The sequence below is a fragment of the Cyanistes caeruleus genome, chromosome 4, assembly GCF_971803275.1.
Source record: "Cyanistes caeruleus chromosome 4, bCyaCae1.hap1.1, whole genome shotgun sequence".
Classification (NCBI taxonomy): Eukaryota; Metazoa; Chordata; class Aves; order Passeriformes; family Paridae; genus Cyanistes; species Cyanistes caeruleus.
In genome coordinates, this window is record NC_141704.1 from 12,737,882 (window position 1) to 12,750,001 (window position 12,120).

The following is a 12,120-nucleotide window of genomic DNA, read 5'->3' on the forward strand; positions in this document are numbered from 1 at the left end:
GCTTTTGGTGTTCAGCTAACAAGATAGTGATGAGTTTAAAAGATCAAATGCTTTTCCATACTAAATTCAGAAGGGATTTATTTTTCACTTTGGTATTTCTCTAGAGAAGTGTGAGTAAGTTTTGCTAAGAAACCTGAACAAAATCGCTTTCCAGTTCTGCTGAGGTTGTTTCACAAAATGCTATTACAGCATTTGTCTGTCATCCAATAGCTTCTGCTAATTGTAAAACTGACTAAACAAAACTGAAAATTAGGAGAAAATGATCTGCAGTGGTTCCTTTCAGCCAAGCTAAGACCTACATAGCAAAACACATTTGGAAATGTTCTGAATGGTCTGAATTCAAGCAGAGGATAAACAGCATAAAAACACTACTGTCAATATAACAGCTGCCACCAGATCTGAATTAAAACATGATAACAAAAATGATAAACGCATTCAGACTGTTACATGGGGCCAAATGCAGTTGTCATTGTTCTCATGGCTGAGCCAAAGTGGAATTGGGGTATTTCTGGTGGGAAGCAGAAGGGATCATCATCCCATGCACATCTCTGCAGAGTAAGACAGCGGGGACAGCCCTGGCAGTGAGACTCTGTTTCCTCCACAGAAATACGTGGAGCTCAGTGAACCAGCTGCACTATTTATTTTTGTAAGATTATTTTTTCATCATGGTCCTCTATTTGCTGAGGTTAATGGCAAAGTAAATGTGAGTTCTGAAGCACAGAATCCTGTCAGGTAAGGACTAATCCAAAGAGCATATTCAACAATTCTAATGATGATGCTGATGATACAATAACAATAATCTGTAGATTGAACACACATCAAGGTAAAATAATATTTCCATTATCTACATAATCAAATACACTTTATAATTTAATTCTTCAAGACTACACTGGTAACAAAGGCACAATGCTGCTACAAATAATAAATGGAATAAATATACCTGAAAAAAAATTAATTATGCCTTGTAAAGATGAACACTATCCATGCTTTGTCTCCAACAACCATCACCAAGACCATTAGGCCATGGATTTTTCTGAGTAAAACAGCTTTCACATAGATCCTAGTGACCTTAATAGTTCAGGGAGAGAAATAAAATCTGATGCTAATGATTCATTAACCTGATGTCTTAGGGTGAAGCAGACATGACATGAAAATCTTTTTGGAATCCTTATGTCAAAGATCTGCATCTAAATTAGTGACCCTTACTCATATACTAATTAAAAGCAACAAATAGCAGATTTTAAATAGTTTTCTGAATTACAGTCACAGAGGACAGTGAAATCAACATCATTAAAATCAGACTGTAAATAAACTAAGCCACACAGAAATCCTTGGTACATGCATTGCACATACCCCACCACTTAAAAAACATGACATTATAAATGTAAAGTCATCACAGGTACTACAATTACTCTGCAGTTAAGTACAGCTGATGGTCTGATGGATTTTAAAGGCTCAGGAAATCTGAAGTGAAGACAGGGGTGATTACTCAACCAGAAAATAAAGTTGCAAGAGTGGAAAGTGTGTTGAACAAGATTGGAGAAATTATTACTTCTGCTAACAGTTTAAGTGATTACACTGTAAGATTGTCAATGAAATATTTATGCAAGTAAAAGCAGAGAGTTTGTAATTTTATTTCTTTTGGAGGAAGATAGAAAATGGGAAAATTTTACTATAGAATGTATACTATGCTACAGAATAGTATATAGGTACTATAGAATGAAGATCACCCCTAGCAACATCTCTGCACCAAAAAGTCCTGAATAGCTGAATACCAATAGCAATATTTCTTAATAATACTTTAGCCATATTAAAACCAATAGATACACACATTTACCCTTACTATAAGGTTCCATTAGAAAGATAGTAAGGAACATTGATAAACTGCTGGCAGGTATTTTTAGTGATTGCAATAGATTAATTTAATACATATGGAACCCTCTATGAAATACTTTCAAATGCTGCAATCAACAATTAACTTGGTCAAATAATTTGGAACAATGGAAGGTTCAGTAGCAATAGATGGCAGAGAACTTACTGGATGATGTTAATGAAGCTAACAACAAACTGTAACTCTTGGTCAGCCCTCAAATAGTTGGGTGGATGATCATTGCATGTTTCTTCCAACTGAAATGGTCTTATTCTATTCTATCCTACTCTATCCCAGAAGCATCAGGCAAAAAGGGCCATTCTTAACCTACAAGTAAGGTCCAAATGCTTGTGATTCCAGACCAGTGAGCAACTCACAACATGAGTGACCCATCTTCCAGATAATATCTACTGGGATTTTCCTGAGAGGAAAAACAGAGTCCATCTGGCAAAGTCAAAAAGCATTCTCATAGATTAAAGCCTGATACTAAAACCCCACTGAAAACTGTTTTTACTGGAGGTTGATGTGCTAGATTTGATTCATGTCTTCTCTCTAGCAATAGCTAAGGCATTTAGCATATGTTCTGTGCAGGGAAGATGCCTAAAGAATTTCCTGTGTCAAGGCCTGACAGCCTTCAGGTACTGAAGATCACCTTTGCTCATGCATTAACAACAAATAATGCTCCCACAGAGCAGCCCCTTCCTTGCCAGCTCAGTGGTATTCTCAGGGTCCACCAAAAGTTTAGGGACAGGCTTTATTATTTTATTTACTGCAGGAAAAGTATTTTGCATCATGTTGAGACTCTTGTAAGAGGTTTCATTCATCAAGATAAGCATATACACCAATATTACTCATATGGAGTGACCATAACTCAGGTCACTAATAATCAGTTAGAGGAAGATGGTTTATGATTACAAACAACTTAAATACTGCAGGTCATGTATTTGCCATACAAAGGCAGTTTGAAGGGGACTGAAAATAAGGATTAATGGTTGACTCAAAGTAAAACCTGATAGATTAGGGAACCCAACATTTGCAAAACTTTGTTATAATAATATTTTGGAAGGAAGAGGCCAAGTCCAAGCTTTATCTCCAAATAAAGAAAAAACCCTTTTGAACTTGTGTCTATTTCTTTGTTTGCAAGACTAATGGCTTGGTCCTTAAGAAACAGAGTGGAAATGCCAAATGTTTGTAATATTTGAAGGTGTATTCCTTCTCAGAAGATAAAAATCCCTTCCCCCATAAACCAATTTTGGTTTAATGTAAAATAGTAGGGAAGTTAGATTTTTTTTAGTAAATTAGGGGGGAAGAATTGCTAATTTGCTCTAGTAATGACAGAGGATCTTTGTGACAATGGCATGAATGTTGAAGGGAAAGAAATTTTAAAGTAGGATTGTGCTTTACAAACATAATGTATTTATCCAGTATATGACACTGACAAAGTCATCCTGTTTTCAGAGGAATGTGAAGGAATTTTCATAACAAAGCTGAAAAGTGGGAGGTTTCCTTATCAAGCTATTCTCATTTCCAAACACTGTTAAACAGCCAGAAATGATCTAGTAATACAAAGACATAAGGAGAGAGCTGTGGAACAAAGTTTTTCAAAGCCATATTTTCCAGTAACAACTTTACCTTGTTACACATCTGGCTCCAAGGAGCACGTGCCCTGGAGGCCAAGCTGAGTGTGATGCTCATCACAGCATCTTCAGCTGCAGCAAGGCCTGCAGAGGAGGGAGGGATGGGAAGCAGCTCTGAACTGTCCATGCAGAGCCTGCACAGCCACACACACCGCTGCCTCCAGAGCACGTGCTCAGGAGAGCACCCAAGGAACAAACATAGGCACAACAACCTGCACACCTCACACCTTGCCATTGCTCCCTCAAAGCCTTACCTCTTCTCCCCAAGGGATTTTATGTCTCTTTCTCCCTGTATTTAGCTCAGTTGCTAGTCTCTCAGTACAATGAATCACCTTCCACCACAGTGGCCCACGTGAATGACAGATCATGTCCAACCCTGGGGAAGCCCAGGGATTCAGCTGGGGGAAGAGGCTCAGATTTGGAGTGAGAAACAGAGAATATTTCAGCTAACGAATCAAACTAATGTTGTGTGGCAGCTGAGTCCAGAGGCTTTTGTGCAATATCCTGCAATTCCCAAGCTGTTGAATCAGATGTTCTGGCCTTAGAGAGCCCAAAGGCATTGCTTTAAATATCTCAATTAATAATCCCTCTGAACATCAAGGAAACTGCTAGACACGTCACTGTTGGGTCTTGGAGAAATGTAGTGATGGATGATTAAGACAGTTGAAGTAACCAAAATTTTCTGCACACTTGTGCACAGAGTGCATGAGTGTAAATATCACCCCAGCCCTGGACCAGCTCTGAGTGGATGCTGCATGACAGACGAGTTCCTCTCATTCAGAATGGATATTGCACATAAATGCTGTCCTGTGTGCTGAAAATTCCTTACTGATTACCTTTCATCCTAATTAAGCCGTCTTCTTAAGTACACCTTTCCAACTGTCTTGGCCTTTAAAGAGAAAAACTAACAAATACATGATGCATGAAAGAAACCACACAGAATATCAACTAATGAAAAATTCACTACTTTGTTACCCTTCTTGACCACAGAGTTTAAAAGGATCTGGAATTCATGGTGAAACCAGAATTCAGCTTCAGAATTTTTAGCTTAGTTTTCTAGTTCCCTACTGTCTGTATTCCTGCAAATACAAAATTCCACCTGGTAATTAGTGGCAAGAACATTTAAAATGGGCGCTCTTTAATGATGCCAAAGCTATGTGACAAATTTAACATAAAGATATCCCCAAAAGGCTACAGCTTAAGCTGTTCCATGGCTGATAGAAAGTGGTAAGCATTCTTTTTTTTAAAAAAAGCAATTCCCTTGGATCAATCCCTAAATAGGGTTATGATTAAATCGGACGTTTGGGAATAAGCTGGAAACTGGATTCTAAAGCCAAGTATTGCTGAGCTCAGCAGCAGTCCCCTGGCTCATGCTGGCTTCTATCAGTTACAAAACCAATCTGCATTGTATTTCAAACTCAACACAGGCACATGGGGAAATATGATACATTTTCAACTGGAGGTTGAAATTTGATTTACTTGGATGTGTATCCACCCTCTCTGCTCCATCATACTGAGGATTTTACTGGTTCCTACTGGTATGGGTTCAGGCATTCTTTAAGGCATTCATGAAAATCTTGTCATATAGAGTATTTCCTGCTCAGCCTTTTCTTACCCCTATATTTTATTTAACCTTTACCATCTGATAGGCACAAATGTTCCTAGTGAAATATCAAGTCTCATTTTGAAACTTCTGGAAGCCTGCATCATTCTGCAGTTCGCCTGCAGCAGACACCAGGCACTGGGCTGCTACAGCAAACATACACCTACCAGCCCTGCCTTACCCTGCTCTTAACCACCCTGCAGAATAATCCAAAGATTTTTGTAAATTTTAATGAAAAGTGAAATTCCTCCATCATGGCAAACTTGCAGCTTTATAGGAGTCACATCTCCTTGTGCTTCTGCCGGTGAGGAACACATCCCAGTGGATGAAATGGGCTGCCACCCTTCCACTGTCTGAATGAAACTGCAGGGCAGTAACAGGCTGGTTTTCATCTGAGGTACCAAATATTTATGCACTAATTCAGTTGAGGATTGGATACATTTTTCTGGCTTTTTAAAACCAGTAATTCAAAATAAAAGGATAGATACCAGTTAGATGTATTAACATTGCAGTCACTTGCAGGTACTGATGACTTGCAATACCCAAATGAACAGCTTCAGGTAAAAATCAAATTTAAATGATGTATTTCTGAGCCTTCTAGGATTTTGATTTTCAATCCATTAAAAAACCCAAGCTGTTTTCCAAGCTACATGATTGTTCTTATTTTCAACTGAGATTTCCAGTGTTTAATCACACGTCTCTTGAGATACTTTTGGAGAATTACTTTTTAAAAAATAGAAATATGATTTGGAAACACATATCCAGGGGTCCAGAGAGGAAGCAGGCTACATTTCCTGCTTGCTTTTTTATTGAACCATTTATATCAAAAGAACATTTTTCCTTCATATTTTGAACACTGAGATATGAGTTAACAAATCAGGTTTGTTCCAAATTTGCCCTCAGCCCTAGCCACAGCCTCTACTGTAATTTATAGCCACAAATGCACAGTGAAATGTGCAATAACTCACAGTGTTCTAAGTAATATAGCATACAACCAGCTACTGATAATTTGGACTTAACAGCATTTAGTCTTCATCTGCCCTACCTACTCTCTTTGTACAAATGTGTTAAAAACAGCTTGGAATATATCAGGAGGGTTAAATGATAAAAGCCTTCTTTTTTCTTTTTGAAACTATAATCACACTTCAGATAAAGAGCAAGAAATTATAATGTTAAACATCAGGCTATAACATAAGAGAAAAAAACAAAACTCAAACAAAGCTTATCAGAGTATCCACTGGAGTCTTTCATTTCCAAAACTTAAAATGGTAGCTCCGTATCATAAATAAATACACTGAAGTTTTTAAAATATTTTTTTAATCCCTCATATTGATTGTAACGTCAACCAAAAGGTAACCCTGAACTTAAAGGCCATTTTCCTTTGCAGAAATGACTTTTTGCACTTTCTCAAGTGGAAAGGTAATCTAAACTTACCAAGGGAAAACTGAAGGATGGATGCAGTAGTTGTGTTAAGGCCAGTGGTGGTCTATGGGAAGAGAAGCAAATATTTTTGTTAGATCAGCAAAACAATACATTCATCACTTGTTTTTCTTTGAAAGCATGGGAAATCTCTAGACACCTACATCTCCAGTGCATAGGACTGTTAACCACCAACCCTTCCAGGCTGAGTGATCATGGACATTTTTGTTATGCCATTTTGATTATTGAAATCTCATCATATGTCAAAGCCAGAATTTTTTTCCACCATACTAATGTCTACAGAAAAAAGCACATTTATGTGCAACAGGGTTGCTTGACCACTCCTTAAAAGATTGAAAAAAATGAACAGTTAGCAGAATCTACCCACAGCTGACATCCAGCCAGGACCTAGAAACACCACCAGCTCACCCTGCACTCAGCAACCCACCCTCCTCTGAGGCCTCTCTCTTTTCTTTGAATGCCTCCACATTTCAGTAGCTCAGATTAGAATGGTTCTTCTGAAAATGCCATAAAGAAAAAGCCCGGTGTGTTGTGAAGGACACCTAATTGTTAGCAATTTATTTTGAAAGTTGGATTTAACAATACTGCTACTTAAGAACCAATGCATACAGAAGCAAAAGAGACTGGGCTTCTTCCACTGCCAGTGCTCACCTAGTTGAGCTATTCATTAAATGATGCCTTTGAAAGTACTGGATGGAGATCTGCATGAATTGGCATGAGGTTTTAGTATGTTTTCTTTCTTTTCTACATACATATTACACACAGAAAATAATATCTTATAAATATTAAGGAATGGGATCTTCACTGAAATGCATTGAAGATTAGCTGATAAAAAGACTACATGTCCTAACAGGTAATTTTAATTTTTTACAAGAATAGGACAGCTGCATTTACATAACCCCTTTAAAAATACAGTCACATTCCCATTTAGGTCATTCTGCCAGGATCAATTCAGTATTAGGTATCACACTTACCCAGCCAAATAATAAATTGCTTTCTGATTTGATTTAAGAGAACCTATTATATTAGTTTTCATTCAATTAATTATGTTGTGCAAGTTATAATTTGAAAACAAAACCTTTATTGAGGTTCAATAGCTCATATCATCAAGAAATTAAACATATCAGTTATCACAGAAGGGATGTTCATGTAGACTTAGACTGTGTTGAGAATCATTTCAGCAATGCTTTGGGAAAAAGCACTAGACTTACTAAAAGTTTTTGCAAAATTCTGCATAGGGCTGCTTAGTTCAGACACTGCAGAGAGCATGGTAGGGTGCCTTTAGTAGGCATTTTCCTTTGCTTGCAACCTCTCTGATGCTGTACAACTTTCCAGTATTTTGCCAGTGGTAATTTTTCACCAACAGACAGAGACAGCTGGTATTAAAAAACCCTCTGCCTGCAGTAACAGGTGGCTGTTGGAAATCAGGAGAAAAGAAGGAGGTCAAGGTAGCAAATCAGCAGCTGTTAGAGCTGCTGATGTAAAATGTTTCACAAATTCAACTCTTCTTGACTAAGTATTTTAAAGCAGTAATTCATGTGCTAGAAGCCATTAACAGGAACAGAGGTTTCATGATCCATTTCAAGCAAGGACAGAATAGGATTAACAAAAATCATGGAGAATTTAAACAGGTATTAAAATTTGTGACAGAAAGAGGTACGTTGTGAAATTGCCAAAACAACTACAAACGAGAAACAGGTTGGTTCTAAGACAATAGGTATTAAATTTTGTCCATGTGTATGATTTTGAGTATGTCCATACTCAAAAATAAAACTAGATCACACCTCTGGCATGAGCATTCTTGTGCTCATCCATAATATTAAGCCTTTAGCATGGTCCTGCAGAAGGATTTGATTTTTCTGCAACACTGCCGTAATATATACATAAATACTTTTGTTTTTAGGCTGGTAACTGTTTAAAAGCATAACAAAATTTTCAGATGATTATTTAATCGCACCACTTTGGTAGCATAACAATTTTTTTCCAAATTCCTGATATTCCATTGTAGTGCTATTTTACCACACAGCAATATGACAAATGCAGTCCAAGAATGGATTTGAAGCCAATTCCTGATTACCAAGGATAGTCTAAATTGAATATCAGCAGGGAGAAGACAGACAGCTAATGAATGACAGTTCAAAACCTGCAGAGCTGGGACCCTGGGTTTGTTAAATGTCATAAATAGATTTTTTCAAAATACTGTTACCTATGCTCAGTACTATAACTAAAAATGAATGTAAAAAATAGGAAAAACATCCCAGTGGTGTGATTTTCCTTATGCACAGGGAATAAACAAATGCATGCCCTCTCAAGGCAGTTGGCAGAGCACAGCACATTCAAACTGGATGCAAAGTAGCAGAGAGACCATTTAACACCCCCAAGAGGATTCCCTGGCTGGAGCTGGCTGCAAGGGAAATTCTTCTTTATCTGTAAAATCTCTAAATCAGTTTTACGTGTGTTTATGACTTTTATACACCACATCAGCAATATCTACATCGCATTTGTGCAATTCTGGTCCTTGTTAAGGAAGTAAATTCAACCCTGTGAAAAGAATTGTCAGTGTCTGAACTGAAGGGAAGATGCCTGGCCAAAACACTTCTTGTTTATGGACCTCTTCCATGTTTGCTCTTCAAATAGCTTTAATCAGCCTCTCCCTCCATTCAGAAGATTGTTGCAAACATGAAAATTAAGTTTGAATTACATGGGCTTTGATCTGGCCTTTTAATTTTTCAGTGCTTTCCAAATCTCCCCTTTTATGTGCATCACTGCAGCTAGCTGCCCAGCACCAGCATGTGGGCATAGGTTTATGTATTGCAATTCATTTTCCACTCCCAGATGACCTCAAGTTAATGCAAATTGCACCATGTTGTTTCTTACAGCAATTTTATGACCAAACTACCCCCAACAAAATTAATTCTGTCCCATTCATCATGACTCAATCTGTTACATACACCTCCCTGTGACTGGCAGGTGCTTGCTCCAGGCTGCATTTAAGTCTGTAGGATGCATTGTTCACAAGTAATGTTTTACAACCGAATTAACATTTGTCAACAAGGACAAGAAAAAATGGGACAAGACTAATAAAATAATAAAAGAAAAATGAACCCTGTCTCTAATTAAAATTGTTGGGTATAAAATGATGCCAGTTCGAAAACACAGTTCTATGTCCTTGACTTTTCAGGATTTCAGAGATACTTTACATGATTTGGATACATGCTGGATCAAGAGACTGTCCCTTGCCAACAATTGCAATAACTTTTGGTTGGCATCTACAGTTTCAAGCGCTGGGATGTTGCTGGGTGCACTTCTATGGACCTTGCTCAAGAGCCCCTTTGCTAAATAGCAAACTTCCAAAGCACACCAACAGCCCTGCAGCTGACACAGCTCCACAGCCTCCAGCCCAGCCCTGCAGACGAGGCAGCCTTCACTTACCAGCTCTCTGGGACCGTATGGCTCGCAGAAGGTGGCGGCGTTGCCGTGCATTATCACCCCGCAGTGCTCCCCAACCTCGCAGTTACTGCACTCAGACCTGCAGGGAGAGCACACTGCGTTCAGAACGGACATCAGAGACTGCATCTTTGAGACTGTGTGAGATGTAAAATCAGGCTGCTGCGTCTTGGTGCTCAAATTGGACCGTTTGTTATCATGGTGCTGAACACAAAGCAACTGTGGGTATGATCCACTGGAGCTGTCCCTTGTGAAGGGCCCTGGTGATTCAGTACTTACTGCAAACTGCCCCTCTAAAGTGGGGTGTCCCTGCTTGCTGAATGCAAAACATCTCACCATGGGAAATCCAGTTGAAATCTTACATATATAATTTACCCTGAAGCTACTCATCTTACAAAGTCCTCGTGAACTTTTGATTTACCATACATAAACCCACCATCATGGAGTCACCACAAAGAACAGCTGAGGAGAAGCGGCTGGGATCAGCTCCCTTCCTGCTTGCAGGGTTATTTCCCCAAAGACCAGGCTTGAGGCAGTGAAACATGGCATTTGCTGTTGCTTCTATTTGCATTTCTCATATTCCATATTCCTAGAAACAGAGTTTCCACTCTGCTGTCCTTTTAGGGGAAAAACTATAAAGAAATTCTCAGAGAGGCTGGTAAGTGCTGCAGAGACAACTACAGACACCTGTCCTGATAACTCTTAATTTAATATGAAGGACTTTGTGGGCAGCCTGACTGTAGAACATAGGGAAAGGGCTGTTTCCCCCACCTTCTAGGACTGGGATATCAGATATCAGCACGAGGACCACATTTTCAAAAAACATTGGATATACACCTGGTCCCCAAGAAGCTGCCCACAATGGTGCTGACCAATATTGCCTTTGGGCATTCAAAGCTTAACTTAATAATCAAACCTGCAGGGAAATGTTTACTCCAGAAAAAAAAGTCAGACATAAAAATATTTGAGTTGTTTTTCCCATATGAGCATGCAAGTTAAGTAATTAAGCAATTCACACTGATAGCATTTAGGATTTTGAATTTAAGCAGCAGAATAAAATATTCTAATAAAGTATTACAGTTCAAATCAACTTCAGTGAATTAATATTTACTTAGAGATGTCACAGTCAGCAAATTTTATTTCTCAATAAAAGGCAAGAAGAGAGCACGTGAGTGAATAAAATATTACTTTTAGAGAAAGCACAGAAGCAGAGTTCACAGAGGACATGTTTAGATGCCATCTAATTTCACTTGATCCCGAAGTTCTGACAACTGAAGAGCAGAGGGAGAGGAACTAGAAGAATTCCTGGGGTTCTGTATGAGTCTGGCTGTTATAAAAATAATTTTCATTGTCTGCCCCGACATTTTTGAATTTTATAGCAGAGCATCTACTCAGACTCATGATATGTGTAAAGAGACAGACAGCAGGAAAACTTGGTTATGAATACTTTGTAGGGACCACTTAGTCCTTCCTAAAAGGTCAGGCTACATAATCCAAGGGATATTTTAATTCTGTAATTCTCATATTTCAACGAACTAAAAGCATTTCATCTGTTCTACTTCTGTAATGTGGTCTATGAAATATTGTCTGGAAATCCAAAACGCTGTCCTGCTAATACAGCAGTTTCATCATTGGTTGTCTTTCCTAGGATGACTCCTCTCATACAAAATTGGATGGCTGTTGGTAATCCTGATTCAAACCTTTGTGCTCTCTTTGAAATGCATTACCTTTGACAATAAACTGCTCATTAGCTTGACAAGAATGCATGAAGAGCAAGATAATTGATCTGCTGTTCCTCAGATCATCGTCATAGTACTACGTGTTTAGAAACGATCCAATTTGCTCCTCTCCTGGTGCAGACAGGAAGGTTAATTCCTTTTCTATTTATACAAACAGAAGACACTATTAATTGCCCTAGCTGGGTGCAGCTTTCCACATTATCCTTCTCACCTGCCTGATCTAAGATCTTAGCGCATTAAAATCACTTCAGCTTTCTCTTCACAGCTGGTCCTCGCTGACACTGCTGACATGTGTCACATTTATGGAGATGACTTCTCCACAGACCTGCCATCTCTCTCATCTCTGGATTAGAGATTCCCACCTCTCTCTGCTATTGTTCTTCA

At 38.5% G+C, this 12,120-nt stretch overlaps 1 protein-coding gene across 2 annotated transcripts in view; it reads right to left on the bottom strand.

The window, feature by feature from the left end:
• The window catches only part of RELN (reelin), a 272,198-nt gene that overhangs the window by 136,578 nt on the left and 123,500 nt on the right, over positions 1-12,120 (bottom strand). For both annotated transcript variants that reach the window (XM_086886679.1, XM_086886680.1), the window contains exons 7-8: positions 9,983-10,079; positions 6,545-6,596 (exon numbers count right to left, since the gene is read on the bottom strand). In XM_086886679.1, coding sequence (XP_086742805.1) covers positions 6,545-6,596; positions 9,983-10,079 — 149 coding nt within the window. The remainder of the gene's footprint in view (positions 1-6,544; positions 6,597-9,982; positions 10,080-12,120) is intronic.